Source organism: Schistocerca americana, chromosome 2 (genome assembly GCF_021461395.2).
Source record: "Schistocerca americana isolate TAMUIC-IGC-003095 chromosome 2, iqSchAmer2.1, whole genome shotgun sequence".
Lineage (NCBI taxonomy): Eukaryota > Metazoa > Arthropoda > Insecta > Orthoptera > Acrididae > Schistocerca > Schistocerca americana.
The window spans coordinates 979,978,905-979,997,243 of NC_060120.1; the positions used below are offsets into that span (position 1 = coordinate 979,978,905).

The following is an 18,339-nucleotide window of genomic DNA, read 5'->3' on the forward strand; positions in this document are numbered from 1 at the left end:
TTGATGCTTGTTTACACAAACAATTCTGGGCAGATGCAACACTGACAAATGCCTATATTATTATTAGAACCACCTGCCAAAGTGATTGGTGGAAAGGGACAAGACCTGACATTTCCTGCAGTGATTCACAAAACCATCACTGGCTTGGTGTGAAACAAATTTTAAGGTATCTTCAGTGAACCAAGAATCTGCAGCTACGTTTTACTGAAGAAGACTTCGCAGAAATAACTGTATATTGTGATGCACACACTGGCCAATAATCCTGTAGATAGGAGACCATGTACTTGATACATTTCCATTTTCCAGACAGGTAGTATTGAATGGAATTCTTGCAGACAGGAGACTGTTGTGCTCCCTGTTTTGGAGGCAGAATACATGAGTGTGGTGTCAGCATTTCAGTAAGCTCAGTGGATTCAACTGCTACAGACTGAGCTCAGTCATTGAGGAAATAATCCACTAGTCATACACTACAGCAATAAAAATGTAATAAAGCAGTGAGCCACAGACTGCTATCATCTGAGAGTGAAATATAACTATCCATCTGCATTTAATCAGAGAAAATGATAAAAGTTCAGTAATAAAGTTTGTGCTTGTGAAAGCTATGAAATGGAGGTTGACAGTTTGACTAAACGAACAGTATGTGAAAAAAAAAAATTGTGTCATTTAATGGGTGTATTCTGATCAGCATGTTATGAAATTAGAAGGCAAATCATTTTTTACTCTGGTAGTTGCTCATGAAATCATAGAGTATACATATATATTCACTGTCTATGAGGTTACTTTCTGGAATTAATTAAACTTACTTTTTTTTTCATTATGTTTATCAAATACAGAGTGCTTTTTTAAAATTGTAAATAACTGCATAAAATTTCCTTCATTCTGTCTTAAGAAGGCATTCAATTTCTTTGTAACTGTATACTAAAGAATTCTCTCAGTTATAATTTGTTTCTGAAAATTATTAATATAAAATAGTTTCTCGAGGATATCCTGGTAATGTCAGCTGAAGCCACTGGAATTGAATGTGAATACAAAAGTAACCACCATGTGTAAGCAGAAAGATTAAAAAAAGTGAGAAACCTCACAGACAGTGTCTAATTGCATTCACTTATGTAGGGGGAGTCAGTGTGATAACGAGTCACTCTTTTCTTACTCTCTCTGATTATTTTATTTTGTTTCTTTCCTTCCACTAACAGTTTTGCTTCTCTCTGTAAATTTAGCTTTTGTTTACGTTAAAAGTATGTTAGCGGAAATGGAGAGGAGCAGAGAAGGGAAAAAGATGGGTGGGTGTGTTAATAGAGAGCAGTGCAAAATGAGGGTAAGGGGATGTGAAATGGGAAGAGGTGATAGGACAGAGGGGGCAGAAACTGTTGATCGGAGGCTGTGAGGAGAGTAGATTACTGTAGGCTGAGACCAGAATGATTCCAGGAGGGGAGAATGTATTGTAAGGATATCTCCCATCTTCACAGTTCAGAGAGCTGGTGGAGTAGGGGAGAACCAAATGGCTTGGGCAGTAAAGCAGCCATTGAAATCAAGCATGTTATGCTCAGCTGTATGTTATGCCACAGGGTGGTCCACTTTGCTCTTGGCTACATTTTGGTGGTGGTCATTTGTCCTGGTGGACAGCTGGTTGGTAGTCATACCAATATAAAAAGCTGTGCAATGATTGCAGCAGAGCTGGTATATGACATGGCTGCTTTCACAGGTGGCCCAGCATGTGATGGTGTAGGATAAGCCTGTGTCAGGACTGGAACAGGAAGTGCTGGGTGGGTAGACTGGAAAGTGTTGCACATGGGTCTTTCACAGGGATATGATCCCTGTGTTAAACATTGGTGTTGGCATAAGGATCGACTAAAGTGCGCGTCATTTATGTTGGCGGCCGAGTTTAGGCTCGTTCTGCGCATCTGACATCACAAAACACAGTCAGCCAATGAACAGAGAACGACGTTGCCACATCTTGACTGCAGTGCAGAGCATGGACGAGTGTGTTCAGTTTTAGAAACGTTCAGTCATAAATAAAGTAATAGAACAAAAGCAATGTCTTGATAGCAGACATTCTTTTATAGAAAGTTTGGAAAAAGCATTCTTTATACCAATTGCTTCATATTCTATTAATTAATTAAACCAAACAAGCAATAAGACTCCTAATTCAGGCGATAGCAAGGAAAGGTGTTTGTATCACTCTCATGAACTGCTTTTTCGCAATAAAGAACAGCGGTAATTGTTTATTTCCTATTGTACTTCGACGAAGCGTGAGTAATTCATAGTCATACCAACAGTGTTTGTCAGCATTTTGCGTGATGTGTTATACTCCTCATGGCGTTACGTAGTCAGACGAGGTGCGTTAGCGTAACGTTTCAGGTGTTGGGCTGCTACGCGAAAGGTTATGAGTTAAAACCTTATGCAGTGCTTAATACTTTCATTATTTAAAAACAATATCGAAGTGCCTTACTTCACGAATTATATTCGTTTGAATGCAATTTTTTGAAATTTCTAGTGCTTTGTCTCTTCATTAACCCTTTCGCTGCTGCAGACACGTGCTCCCCGCATTCCGCGCTGTGCGCGATTTTGTCATCACTGTACTGCTCGCCTGTGCAGACACATGGTGTTCCCACTGCTTTGACACACTTATCATTCGATTTCACAAAAACTATTTGGCCCAAAAATTTGATTTTTACCCGTCTTCTTGACTGATACCTTCCTCCCATAAATGACTTAATTTTGTTTCGATGTTCAACGCAGTTATTATGCAGCATTAAATGTAGTAAACCATTGCACAAAATTTTGAAGAGTTTGCAGAGGTAGAAGTCCATAGCGTATACTTTCCGTATGGTCGATTTTAGTTGCCACAACGTTGAGAATGAAATGTGGACAAGATACCTAAATTTCATATAAAATTTACTGTGTAACAATATCTCATTTAATTTAAGTACGACATAGGTGTCGTATGTAATATTGAGAAATATTCCGTCTTTCGTGACTGTAATAAAAGTATTATTTACACCGGACGCGTTTGGCTTTATTTTAAAACACTTCAATCAAGGAAAGGTATGGCACATACACAATGGTACTCATGTTTTCTTTCTCGTTTTTGTTCCACAGTCGCAGTTTTACCAATGGTACTGAAATATATTCCTCTTCCGCAACTGTAATAAGGGACTTATTTAGACCAGACGCGTTTCTCCCTTTTGAAGCATCTTCAATGGACAGTATTTTGTCTCCTCCATTGCCAAGTCACCTTTTGTAGTTTTGTGCTGCGGTCAATATTCAACGTTTGTGTTGGCAGATCAGTGTTTTAGCAAATAAATGATGTTTGTGTGTGCCACACACGAAAATTATATTTGACATAGCTCAGAGCAGTTCACTGATAGACGGTATATTCAAGTCCTAATGTTTTTGTAAGTCCACAGTTTTGTTTAATGTATTTTGTCTGCTTCCTTTTGATTGATTGAAGTGCTTTAAAATAAAGCCAAACGTGCTCAGTGTAAATAAAACTTTTGTTACAGTCGCAAAAGACAGAATATTTCTCAATATTACATACGACACCTATGTGGTACTTAAATGAGCTATTGTTATACAGTAAATTTTATATGAAATTTAGGTATCTTGTCCACATTTCATTCTCAACATTGTGGCAACTAAAATCGACCATACGGAAAGTATACTCTATGGACTTTTACCTCTGCAAACTCTTCAAAATTTCGTGCAATGGTTTAGTATATTTAATGCTGCATAATAACTGCGTTGAACATCGAAACAAAATTAAGTCATTTATGGGGGGAACGTATCAGTCAAGAAGATGTGTAAAAATCTAATTTTTGGGCCAAATAGTTTTTGTGGAATCGATTGATAAGAGTGTCAAAGCAGTCGGAACACAATGTGTCTGCACAGGCGAGCAGTGCAGTGACACAATCGCGCACAGCGCGGAATGCAGGGAGCACGTCTTTGTAGCAGCGAAAGGGTTAATGCGGCCGTGGTGGCTTTACTTCATGAACTGCGCGCTCCCCCCTACACGTAAGCTTGCGAACTATGCTATACTATGGTGCTGCTTCTATTGGCGCGTGCGTCGTGTGCAAATGGCAACGCAGCAATCTCCCGTGTCTGGGCGGGCATGCGCGAGCCGCCAAGATAAAAGAATTGAACTATAGGATGATGTGGGCAACAGAACACTACTTTAGGAAGTGTGGGAAGGATGAGTGGTAGGATATCTCTCATTTCAGGGCATGGTGATACATGACCAAAGCCCTGGTGAAGGCTGTGGTTCAGCTGTTCCAATCTGAGGTGTTAATGGCTAATGAAGAGAGCACTCCTTTGTAGTTGGTTCTTGAGTGTGGTGGGAAGGTGGGGGCATGTGGAGATATGGCAAGGGAGAACTTGTTTGCAGACTATAAGGTCTGGGGGAAAGTGCTTGTTGGTGAAGGCATTTGTGAGACCTTTAGCATACTGGGCAAGAGAGTTCTTGTCACTGCAGATACACTGTCTCCAAGTGGCCAAGTAGTATGGGAGGGATTTTTTGGTGTGGATAGGATGGTAGCTGTTGAAATGCATATAATGTTGGTGGTACAGCTGCCATGTCAGATCGAGCTTTTCAAACCCTGACAGGCTAGTTGCCATTATTACAGTGTTGAAGATATGCCACATGTGAGTTCCTGGGATGCCAGTAGTCCTGTCTGGCTACAAGAATATTTAAAATGGGGCTGAAGGAACTTGGGAGTGGCTGTAGGCCATTGGGCATGTACATATACTTCTACACTCACACCTTGCTACAGAAATTTGGCTAAAGAAACAGTAGCATGGAACTTAGAAGCCCATTTGCATCTACTACATTTTGTTAAGGACAATAAAATGTAGAACTTTACAGTCAAAAGACAGGTTATAGGAGTTGGAAGAGGAGTTGAATAACATCAAGTGATACATAATGAAATTGTTGGAAGTACTGCAAAAAAGTGAAGACCGAATAGAATTAAAATCAGGTCATATGGTTATTACGGACTCACAGAGCAGGAAGGAATTTCAGGTGTAAGCTTTTTTGTAAATAAGAAATTTAAAAACAGTGTTACAGACATTGAAGGAATCTCAAAATCGTATTAGACAGACCCTAAGATATTTAATGGAAATCATTCAGTTTTATGCAACAGCAAGCTCCACGTTTTGGCAGTCAGGAGAAGTGCATAGGTCACAGCCTGGTGGTCCCTGAGTTCATGGTGAAGACTCCAGGGCTACATGATGGCTGACACATGACAGGCGCTAGGCATGGCTCTGCCATGCCAAACATGATGCTCTTGGCTGGGCCGGTGTTTAAATGCTGATTCTCAGCACTGAATTTGTGGAAGGGCTACCTTCGTGTGTTGCTGCGAATTATGTGGAAGAGGACAATGGGTTGGATGTATGGCAATCAACAGCAAGTTAATGATGTGGAAGTCGGTACAGCAGAAGTGGCTTCTCAGGGGCAGGCTACGGGGCATTGACACCCAGAACTGTGTGATGGTAGTCCTGTTGCTGCTGCTGAGGGTTACTGACAAGCAGGGGCGACGGCAAGCTGTGGCTCATATCCTTTGTCTGTGTCCTGGCTGGCACTCTGTGTTACAATATTTTAATAAAAACCAAGTTGTGAAAGACTTCTGCATCACAACTCATTGTTGTTTTTAACAGACTGTGCTATGTCAATTCAGAAACACAACATTTATTCAGCTTGTTTTAGCACACTGGCAAATATGTACACCAATGCTACTGCTTACATTATATCTGATCAGGTTAAAGGTAAATTCATAATTGAAAGAGCAGTCAGAGGAGGTGATTCTGTATCATAGAATATATTCTCTGCATTGTTAGAGGAAATCATCTGACCTTAGGTTGGGAAAAATAACAGATTAGATTAATGGAACATATATAACTAACATCCGTGAACCAAAATTCTGTGCTGAGTAAACAGACCATTCCATTTACTAGTTAATATAAACCTTACGTAATTCCAAAAGAATTTGCTTCTTTTGTTGGCCCTCTGTTTTAAAATTTAAATAGCAGCAGTGACAAACTACAACATTTTCTTACATGACTTTTAATATGAGCCTGACTTCTTTGATTTTCCATTTTGATATTTCTACTAAATTGTTGAAGGTGCTGTAAAATAATCTCAAATTGACAATGAGGTTATTAGAAATGACCTTCTGGGTCAGAGCATAATGAGTAAATTAGACATAGGATATAGAACAAGAAGTCTCTGGCCAAAGTGAAAGGTGCAACAGCTTTAGCAAATACTGGACAGACAGAGAGAGATAGATAGAGAGAGAGAGAGAGAGAGAGAGGAAATGAAGGAATGGTGGCTTCCAATACATGCTTAAAGTTTCTGTGAGGTTCTTACCTGTGTAATGTAGAATCAAAGAGTAGGTTTGAAAAAAATATCATTATTGTGAGATGAATATGATTGACAAAAAGGAAAAGATAATGTAAAACTTGTTAAGGATAGTAGAAAGCTAAAACAAACTTAGTTTTCGCAAGCAAATATTAATAGAGGGTTTGAAACTATTTGATGAACTGCATAAACTGTTACAATCAAAGTCTTTCAAGTGATACTAGTGGTGAAATTAGTTTTTTCATCTCATTGTCATTTAATTTTATTTATTTTCAGGTTCACCAAATCATAGTGCACTGTATCCTTTAATCAACAATCTGAGTACAACCAGTTCTCCAGCAAGGCATTACAACAGGTCTCCTTCACCCATCAACTGTGAAACTACAAGTTCTCACCACTTGGATCAAATGAATGGGTCAGAAGATAAATTAAGTATAGGTAATTACAAAATTGTTTAAAGTTTCAAATTTTTAATTGTGAAGTTTGCTAAAAAATTGAACACATACTGCAGTTATTCATATAAGAAATTAAGAAGTTGTTCCATCATGGCAATGAAAAAAGACAAAGAAGATGAGAAGTTACTGGTTAATGTAATGTCCACAGTAAACTAATGAGAGAGAAAGGAATGACAAGGTACTAGAAGTGCAACAGAAAGGGTACATATAACATCCTCCTCCCCCCTTTCGTAAAAAAAATTGTAAGATATGTCCAGTTAGCTAGGAATGGAAGTCAATAATGAAGGCTAGCACATAAGGTTTTAAGTCTGGCCGGCTTCAGTAGAAGCAGTCAGTACCAGTTTGGGATCTTGTTATCTTATACTAAATTCTTCTATTGTCACATTACTTGATGCTATACATTCTTGTGGATTTTCAAAATTGTGCCGACATACTGCTAACCACATTTCACTAATAGGTGACCCTGTTTGTAGCAGGTAGTAACATCAAGGACACACAATGTTCAAATGCGAACAGCTGAGAACTGCTCAAAATATATAAATGTTAAGCAATGAAATTATTTCATTAATCACATAGGAATGAATTGGGTAATTGTTTGAAAATGAACAAATACATATGGAGTTAGTCTCCATTAACTCAAATGTGAAGTCATCTGAGTCAGCAAAATGAAGAAACAATAAAAGACTGTACACCCTTATTGGGAACTGAGTGTTACTGCCGTAGTTTAAAAAACTTTCTAGATTTTTCTTAGGAGTACACTTACTGTTATTTCTTGTAGAGTAAATGTCACTTTCAGTCATCAAGCTTGTGGGCATCTCTGTAGATGAACTGACTAGAATACATGTACAAATATAAGCCCGTAACAAGTGACTGAGAACTTCCTGGCCAACAAACTTTGTTGGAATGTGTATTTGGAAAATCTGTCCGCTAATTTTATGACAAAGAAAAATTCCAAAATAGAATTGAAAGCAAAAATGGGGAAAGCCAATCACACAGTGATCCAGATGGCTAACAAACTGTGTCCAAAGGCCAACTGAACAATTTTGATGCTGAAACTACAACTCATGCCATATAGATTTTTCCAGCCACCAGTTTTTCTGAATTGTACATGTGAGAATTCTCCCTGAAATATATCCTTCATTTCTACAGGCCATCTGTTTTTAGTGTATGTCCTGCAATTGCCCTTCCTCACATCCCCCTTTCTGTTCTTCTCACCCCATTTCACTCTCCTCCCTTCTCTTCCTCCCCCTCCTCCTCCTCCTCCTCCTCCTCCCCCCCCCCCCCCCACTTCTTGCAACATCCCATCTCTATCATATCTCCTTCTGTATCTTTCTCCTACTCTCTGTACTTCCCGTGATAGTATCACCCTCTTTTTCTGGTGCCTGTGTGCAGCTAATTGTTCCAACCCCAAAGTGTCATATTTCTTCCTCTCCCCACCTCTCTATTTTGTCACAGTCTACCTCATCTGGTACAGTAGCTGCCTACTAGAAATAGCCATGTGAGCAGTGTGTGTGTGTGTGTGTGTGTGTGTGTGTGTGTGTGTGTGTGTGAGAGAGAGAGAGAGAGAGAGAGAGAGAGAGAGAGAGTTCTGTAGGTTACAGACAATATGAGGTCTGTAATCATCTTTTTGTCAGTTAATTAGTTGCTACATGTTTGAACCTTGTTTTGTGTAAGGTCTCCATTAGTTAAACTAAGTGAGGACTAATTGCTTAATAATGGAAGCATGAGTATCTTGAGTGTACCAGTTATTAAAACAGTTCCTTCTGTGTCATATCTGAAGCACCACAGCAGTTCTTACTTTTTATGTATTTGTCTTCTAAATGTCTCATCAATTTGAGGTAGTGGATTATCACTATAATTATCACCCTTCAGTTATGGCACATCAAGATGATGAACAGAAACAAGAACTACAAATTTTAGGCCATATGTCTAGTACTGAATCTTACAGTGGTGCTTTAATAATCTTTATTTTTGTACAGGATCAAGCATAAAAAAGTCACAGGACCATCTAAATTATGGAACACAAGATGAACTCATTGAAATAATAAATGATTTTAAAAACAATGTAGTTACAATTTCTGAGGTTGAAAAATTTGTTGAAGCATGGAAAAACAGAAATGATGTGCAACAGTCTTTTAAAGAGAAGCAGGTGAGTGCATGAAGAAGCAGTTCAAATGAAATATTTCTTAGAGGTTAGATATCAAGCCTTTTGGCTGTAATCAATAGACAATACTTTTATGTAAAATGTACACTTGTGTTATTACTATAATCCAAATACCTGTAATTTATATGATAACCATTTTGAAAATATATTAATGTAATTCAGCAGAAAAAAGTGTTCCATAAGTGTAAGATGTGGAAATATTACTGTGGAATCCTTAGTAATATAGGATCAGTTCATTGTCTGATTTGCAGTAACATAAGAGGTGGAATTTATTCACTGATTTCCTTATTCAAGCCAAAAAAATCACAGCAATAATAAGAAACTAACTGAATGACTGTGACGATAAAATAAGAGAAATTTGAATTCATGTATAGAGTTTCCAACAGTTATTCTTCATGCACCTTTTTTGAATGGAACAGGAAAAAGAGGGCTAGGATAATGCTAACTAAAGTGTCTTTTGATAAACACTGAATTGTGACATTTGGAATATAGCCATAGAGGTAGAACAACTTCAGAGAGTAATGTTAGATTTTTCATTTGTACTAAATAGAATGATTTTATTCAGTTGGTAGTGATAGAAATTGAGAAGAAGCACATTTGGACCAATGAACTGGATTGAAGAGGGGAATCAAAATGTTGAGGGTGGAATACAGGAGGGGCTACAAGAATTGTTGGGAAGAGGCTTAACAGAATAAAAGGTGAATTAGGGGATACTGCGTATTACAAGTAAGAGAAAGTGGTGCGGCAGAGACAAATAAAAGATCAAGATAAGGAGGAGTAAAGAGTACAAAAAGAGAGAAAGAAACATGTATGAGCGAAATGACAGGGAGAATATGCATGCTATTTTTTATTTTCATTGGCAGTTATTCATTCAAGATAGGCAGAGGTATTCCAACAAAACAAAAAAAAAAAAAAAAAAACTTACTAGAGAGAAAAATTCTATTACAATCATTGTCTGCACGTTCAGTGCCCAAAATAGAAATGAGGAAGTTAAGAATTATCACCTAAAGTTGTGAACATAAACTTGTATTTTTTACTACCACACACCACGTTACCACATTAAGATAAAACTGTAAATAAATAAAATAATTAATTGATTTCCATAATATCAGTTTGTTAGAAAATTGTTCTCTCTTCAGTATACTTGTCATCCCAACGTTCATGGGATATTCGATTAAAAAAAAAATTAATTTGCTTCCATATTCTTTAATCATTCTTACTTGTAATGTATTTTCACATGCTGACAGGATCAATGAAACAATTTCAACATATTTCCTTTTGTAAAACAGGCACAACTAAATCTAATGAGAGAAGAATATGAACGCATTCAGCGTCAAATGAAAGAACACATGAGGAGACCTACTCCATTCGATCGCATTAGAAATTTCTTCAGAGGCAAAGCAAAAGGTTAGTACAAGTCTTACTGGCTTAAGGTACAAGTGAACAGGATAGTGTAGGTACTCATAGGTTCCTGTATTGTTGCAGAAGCGAAGGACACTGCAAGTGAAACTTCATCGCAACCAAGCGAGAGCTCCAGGGGGATGAATGGAGATGTACTGTCTGTATGTCAGAGGCCTGCTAGCAGCCTGAGCCTTCACAGTGTTTCAAGTGAGTCAATTGTAAATCCATCAAGGTGAAAATGAAACAGTGAAACCATCACTAAAATTAAATTTGAGGGTCGTTCAATAAATAACACCCCACAATTTTTTCCTCAGAACACATTAGGAATTAGAAATTTGGTGACAATATCAATCAGCATTTCTCTTGTGTGTACTATTTTTGTACAAAGTCTCCATCACATTCCACGGCCTTACACCAGCATTGTGTAAGAGCACATAGTTCGTGTTGATAAAAGTCTTGTCCTGTGCTCGTAGCAATATTTGTACTGTATGACTTACACTTTCATCATCCTCTCAACGTGTCCACACAGAGAACCCTTTAAGTGGCCCAGACAGACAAACAGCGAGGAGTAGCCCAGTGGTTAGCTCACTGGACTCGCATTCAGGAGGATAGTTCTGCCATCCTGTGTTAGGTTTTCTGTGATTTCCCTAAATTGCCTAAGGCAAATACCAGGATGATTCCTTCAAAAGGCATGGTTGCTTTCCTTCTGCATCCTTCCCTGATCTGAGCTTCTCCTCTATCTCTAATGACCTGATTTCTGTTGGGATGTTAAACACCAATGTTCCACTCCTCCTCCGAACAGACAAAAGCATGAGGGTGCCAGGTTGGGACTATAGGGTGGCTGAGGCAGTGATGTCCAACTCAATTTGGCATTTTGTTCCCTGGTTCTGGATTCACAGTTGACCATTTTGACAACTCATCCATAAGAATGACACCATTGTTACCAGAAAAGAATGTCATCCTGACTTTGCTAGCATTGGGACTGCCTTGAAAATTTTGTGAATGTGAGTGGTGCCAGTCTAGTGACCATCTTTTTGTTTCCAGCTCAAAGTTTCGTCGCCTGTAATGGTCCATGACAGATAGGTCTCTCCATTGGTCTCAAACTGCTCTGGCACTTTGGGTAAAATAGCTTTTCTTTGAATTTTGTGGTGTGTTGTGAGCATTCATTGAAGCCATCTTGGGCACATAATTGGATATCCAAGGGTCTCAGTCATTGCACATGCACTTCCAATGCTCACTAATAGCTTTAGAACCAGTTGTTGAGTTGTGATACACTGGTCTTCGTGAATAATGGTATTCACACAATTCACCATGTCAGGACATTACATATTGAATATGGCCAGTCATAGGGGTAAGTTTCTGCACTTCCAGCACTCTAACTCTATTTACTCATCATCCAACAGTACTCCTATAAACTGATAAAACACACACACACACACACACACACACACACACACACACATATGCATTTATGGGTGTTATCTATGGTTTCTTTCTCTGCAACTGCAAATTCAGTGACAGCATGTTGCTGGTATTGAGTGCCCTATGTAGACACCATTTTGCTGGTTCACTGCATCTCTACCATCTGTCAGAACAGTTCATAACTTTACACACATGCAGAAGAAATTCAAATTTGAAGCCCCTAAAAAGATATTTCCTTACTCTCCTCTTACACTTTTATCTAATACTTCATACTAAGCATTAATGTAACTTTACTGATTTTAAAGAATGCTAAACTTGTCTATACACTGGAAAAGTTAGTGATCTGTCAAACTGAATTTACATCCCCAAATCCAAACAGTCAGATAAATAATAGAAAGAATTGCACATAAGGTACTTTCATACCTTTTAAAAAAAAATATCTGGGGGATTTTCAGTTTCCTGTCTGATAACCATTCATAACTTTTTCACCAAAATATGAAACTCCATTTTGTACCTTAGAAAAGGATGCATAGTTTGTATGGAAATTATTTTTATTTCTGGTATCAAGGTTATGAATTTCACAGTTCATTTTAAATTCACTCTTATTATTAACTACAAATACCAGCAGGGAGGCTCTTCCACAAAATGTTCATGACCATGTCACCTGTATGACTCCCTCTTTGCAATAAACATTTCAAGGAAAAGAGAGAGGTACATGTTAATAGATACACACTGTACAAAAGATGAATGGGGTTCAAAGATTGCATTATAATTTTCCACATTCCTACATTGTCTGCAATGTTCTGTGTCTTCCATATCTGTTGCCTACCTGTTTATTTTCACTTTGTACATCTCTCCTTTTCCTTGTTACCCCAGAAAAGAAACTTCCTTCTTGCATACAGCCACCTTCATCATCTGTCACATCGTCACTAGTTTTCAATATAAGGATCCATATACTGACAGAGCATTCACAATGTTCTGTAGTCGTCATTTAACAAAGAAAATTGTGAGCCTGTTTACATACAACTACACAGATGTTGTAGATCAGACTCCCTGCAACTTAACCACTATTTCAGGATATGCACCATTAGGTTAAGTCTCATCCCTCTTTATACAACTTCCATTCCATGAAGGAAATATTTTCATCCACATATATGAGCTGCTTGGGGGAACAAAATGGTAAGGGCCAAAATCACAGTTTCGGGATACAGCGCATCTAAAGTTTCAATTGATCTGCAAATCTGAATAATTTTGTTTGAACAGTACTTTTATTCTGTAGTAACTCTAACATCTATCTTCTACTATACAGACATAAATGAAACTCAGAACTGACCAAAACAAATGAAATATACAAAAATTATTACATTACCATACACCATTAACAACACATAGTGATAGAACATTGCATATTAAATTTTACAGTAAGTCTTCAACACTTTACTGAAACTGAAAAATGATTCATCACTCTCATTACTAAAGTCTTTTTCATCCAAAACTGTTGGCTTTAGTGACAGGATAAATCCATGGTGGACAGGAGGTATGTAATTTAGGAGCGGCAGGACGTCAGCAACTTTCTATTTTTCAGTAAGCCTTTGCCCATTGTATTTAAGTCGAAGCATAGGAACTGGTCCTTGTCTTCCACGTTTCCTGAAGCTTATTTCATGCCAAATGTCATGACAAAATGTCTCGCTGATGAATAAAGATGATGGATATTCGGAGGTCACCTTCCACCTACATACTTTCCTTAGATTGACATCTCGACTATCAACTGTCTTCTTTCTGAAGACAAACGCTTCTTTAGAGTATTGTATTTTATATAAATCCTCTCTTTTCATATTATATACAAGCAATGGATTCTTCTTAGCCGACTTCTTGATGATCTCGCACCACTGATCTGGGCTGTACACATCTTGTGCTTGTAGGCGAATGTAATTTTCAGTTGTCGCAAAATCTTTATCGGATGGCAAAATTGTGTGCCCGCTCACGGGGAAGTGGTGTTCAATCACACGAAATCTACCAGTTGAAATTAGATATTTCCAAAACAGTACCATGTTCGAGTTCTTATTTTGGCCACAACAGCACCTTTTCTGAGACGACGTCTTTGTTCCTGAAAGATTTCTGCAGGAGCAATACACTGTTTGTTGTTTTGGGCAATATGATCTGATTCACTATTAACCTGTATAACAACGAAAACTACTATTACTGTTACCATTATTATTATTACATGTAACAATATAAATGAAAAATGCGCTTTCACACACCACTTAGCCAAAAAGATGTAGCCATTCTAAAATAACCTCAAAATTAACGTACTTCAGGAACATAATGGTATGTACATGCACTTAGCATTATGTTCGTGAAACATACTAAAGACAGTATATTTACAAAATAACATACCTCTGAGTCATCTGAATCGTTAGGAATGTATTCTGGATCCCTCTCGAAGATATTAGTATCATTGGAAGTATATTTCTTGTCTTCTGCCATGTTCACTGTTGCCATAATCTCAGAGATGTTTTTACTTGCCGCCATTCTCTCTGTCACTTACCATTATGTTTCCGCAACATACGGACAGTGGCGCTTACCATTAAGCTCGGTCCTGATGTCTGTTGAGTGAATTTGGAACTACTAGTAAGTTTACTGCATTGTGCATCCCACAGGTTGTGTCATTAGCCATCTACCGCAAAATACACGGCGATGGCGCTTACCATTGTGTTCCCCCAAGCAGCTCATATTATTGCTTGCTTATAAAACAAAATTATTGCGTAGAGAAACAAACAAATTATCAATTGCTGTTACAGCTTGAATTACAAAATTAGTGACTCTTTTTATCATCAGTGTAGAGCTATAGTTTCCCAGCTAATGTTCTATTTCCTTCTGTTAATGTATAACCTGTCACAGAGAACATCATTCATGTCCTTGCTCTGGCAGTGAGGTCATCCTGGATCATGTACATCCAACAGTTTCTGAGTCTTCCTAAAGGACATTTTCCTTCCACCTCTCTTTACACATTTATTCTTGCTGTTCTTGTAGATTCCTAACTTCATTACATGCTTGTACCACCGTAGTCTGGATGTGCTGATTCAGTCTAAAAGGGATATCTTGATTCCACCTTTCTTCAGCACTCCCTCATCCCTTAAATTATCCATCTTGGTCTTCTGGATGGTGGAGCTAAGGAATTTAATTTACAATGCCTGGGGTCTTGATAACTCTATCTTTGTGAAGGTTCATGCTTCGAAATCATAGGTCAATACTGCTATGAAGCAGCTGGTGACCATCACTGATCTTCCTTTCTCTGGAATCATGTCATCCTATAAAAGGTTTCCCTTTTGCACTCTGTTGTTAATCTGTCAAATCAAATTATCCCTGGACATTATAGTTTGAGGTACAGAAAACTGTTCATACACTCTAGCTGGGGGTCTTCTAGTTTCATACTTGCAGGATGTTCATCTCTGGTGACTGCCATCAACACTGTCTTTGCCTCACTGATGTGGAGGTTGTATTCCTGGAACTGTGATTTCTGCACATTGAGTCTCGTTTCAACTCACTCTTCTGTTTCACCCCAGATCATGTCATCATCACATAAGACAACTGCATTAAGTTCACCAAAACTTTTCTTTGTGTTCTTTATTATACTTGTAACAGTGATGGACAGTAGTGAGAACAGTGAACTGCTGCGGTGAACTCCACGCTTGATCTGAAACCATGAAGATTATTCCTGTCTAACTTGTGCATGACTAGCCCAGTCCTTGTACATGTGGTTTTTCATTACCAGTCCTTCACATACATTCCTTCTTCTCAGGCACTCCTTGATATTCTCTCTTGCAACATTGTCAGATGCCTTCTTTACATCAAGGGATACTTGCATTCCTTGTATTCTCCCATTTTTTTCAGTCACCATGCAGATATTGAAAATTAAATCCATTGTTTATCTCTTACTTCTGATGCAATACTGCTCCTCTTCCAATGACAGTTTATAATAATTCTCAGTCTTTGCTCTATGACTTTTTTAGAATTTTCAACCCACTTGACAGCAGGGCCATTCCTCAATAATTAGTGAGACTTTATGTACTTAAACAGAGTATTTTTCTTAAACAGAGTATTCTAACACCCTTGCTACAGTCTGGTGGCATCATGTTGTCTTTCCATACTACACCGAGTGTTCTGTGCAGCCACTGTACGCCCACATTCACGACATCTGCAACTGGATATTTTCATTCAGGCATAGATTTTAAGGCTCTCTCTGTTTCTGCCCAAGTGATGGGAAACTCCTTGCAGTAGGTTTAAATATCTGATTCTGTGTTGTACTCTTCAATTGATACATCCAGTAGTTGGTTGAAATTGTCCTTTTGAGCTTCTCTGATGTTACTTTCTTTTCCAAACAGTTTTCCATGTGGATTTTCAGGTGTCTTTATGGCATTCACTGGTTTCTTTTTACCTTTGATGACACTATACAGTTTCTTATCATCTCAGCTATTCTCTTCCAGTTTCTGAGTGAACATCGGCCACATTTTGGTCTTTTCTTTTGCAACTTTTCATCTTTTAACTTCCAGTTCTAATTTTTGTATATATGCTCCAGATCACTGATCTTTGCTACGTTGTTAGTAAGTTCCAGTTTCATTTTTTTCAAACTCTTTCTTTTTATGAAAGATTCTTTTCTCTTATTGCTGTTCTCACTCTTTCATTCCATCAAGACATTTCCTTTTCCCTTGTTTTCACACTTGTGTTTGCATTAACTTACATTGTTTTCTTTGTCAAGGTGTCACGTAGTCTACTTTATTCACCCTCTTCAGTTTTCGCTGTACTGGTATAAGAGTTATTTATCCAGTTCTGACAATTAGCTGTTTTATCTATTTTGTTGTAGTTCAAATAATACGAATTTTAACATTTTCCAATTCTCTGATTTTGGTATGTGGATGTTTTTCAAGTCTGCTACTAATAGGTGGTCACTGTCAAGGCTCTCACTGGTTATTACCCTAACGTCTGTAACAAATCTATTTCTGTCGTCACCTATGATGACATAAGCTATTACGATACTATGATGTCAGTCCTAGCTGTATCTTGTCTCTGTCTTTACTTGAACCTCCTATATTTTATGACCAACTTGTTCCTCTAAAATCCAGGAGATGTTCACACTTCACATTTCTTCTACCATATCAATAGCATACCGATATATTCTTAGGTCCTTTTCTATATGTACCACCTGTGCATCCAGACCTTGTATAATTATGGTTCTGTCTTCACTAATGACCTTTTTCAGAGTGCCTAGGAAATGAATTTTTATCATCCTGGCAATATCCAGTTTGCGGTACAGACATCTGTGCCAGAATTAGTTTTTCTTTGTGAAATGCACAGTTGCCCTCATTATTATCTCATTTATAAATTGAATGTCTGTGACTGCTTCCAGGTTGTCATTGCCATGACAGTACAGCATATACTGTTTCCTTAATTTCTTTGTCACCGTTCCCTTTCCACGTGTTTTGCAGTACCCATACCATTCTTTTCCTTCTTTTCATTAGATCACCAGTTCTTCACACATTCCTGTGAGGGTGAGGAAATGATGATCCGAATCTGTATTAGTTGTCTCCTGTGGGGTTTGTTTATGGCTGCATGGTCCTGCCCACCATCAAGCTGTAAGTCACTGTCCATAGCAGTAGTCTGCTTATGTTGACATTTTAATCAGGTTGAATGCATTCTGAGGCTCTTGTATGTGTTGAAAGCAACTATAACTGAAGTCTTTTACTGGCTTGCTAACATCATCAAGAATTTCACTTCGGAGTTTTCTCCCTTGTCTTTTAGGCATCACCTGCCATATATAAAAGGCAACATATTTTTGATAAATTTAAGAGGACTTTACTCTGCTCAGAACTTATCAGCCTACTAAGGGAGAACCTTTCACTTGCAGCCACCGGTTCTCCCTTAGTGGGTCAGATTTGGTACTGGCTTTCCAACACTCCGGCAGAGAATTGCATGTAGTACTGTCAACTGTTGCAGACGGTAGCAGGAAGGCTCCCGACCTGCATATTTTCTAAAACTGAATTTGAACCTTCAAAGTATGGTGGCATATGAAATGATGATATTAGAGATGATTCTCTTAAGCTCATCATGTTATTAACTTCCCACCTATTAAGTGACAAGTTTCCTTCATTCCATATAATAAAATTGGTACCTTAGCACCACTTCATGCTGACTTGAAAAAATACCTAGAGGTATTTGCAAGCAATTAACATGCTTGTGAAATGAGCATATCTCTTTTATTTTCAAAATTGTGTGAAAAAGGAGATTATTCCCATGACAGATGAGGGAAGTAGAGAGAATGTTTGGCATACAGTGTTATTGTATTGACATGTAAAGCCCACAGCCAAATCCCTCAATCGGTCTTAGTGACAGTTGTACAGCTCAGATGGTGAGTAGTCATTTGGCCAGGTTTGCATCAGTAAAGCACATATTTAATCGAAATTCACAAAATTATGTCAGAGCATACTCAGAGGTGCAGTGCAATATATGCATATTTACTTAAAAATGTGTGCTGTACTTGGGAATTCCAC

The 18,339-nt window shown here is 38.0% G+C and overlaps 1 protein-coding gene across 5 annotated transcripts in view; it reads left to right on the forward strand.

The window, feature by feature from the left end:
- LOC124594733 (phosphoinositide 3-kinase adapter protein 1) overlaps nucleotides 1-18,339 on the forward strand; it is a 477,024-nt gene that overhangs the window by 450,406 nt on the left and 8,279 nt on the right. For all 5 annotated transcript variants that reach the window (XM_047133105.1, XM_047133106.1, XM_047133104.1 and 2 more), the window contains exons 12-15: nucleotides 6,626-6,787; nucleotides 8,784-8,953; nucleotides 10,258-10,375; nucleotides 10,454-10,576. In XM_047133105.1, coding sequence (XP_046989061.1) covers nucleotides 6,626-6,787; nucleotides 8,784-8,953; nucleotides 10,258-10,375; nucleotides 10,454-10,576 — 573 coding nt within the window. The remainder of the gene's footprint in view (nucleotides 1-6,625; nucleotides 6,788-8,783; nucleotides 8,954-10,257; nucleotides 10,376-10,453; nucleotides 10,577-18,339) is intronic.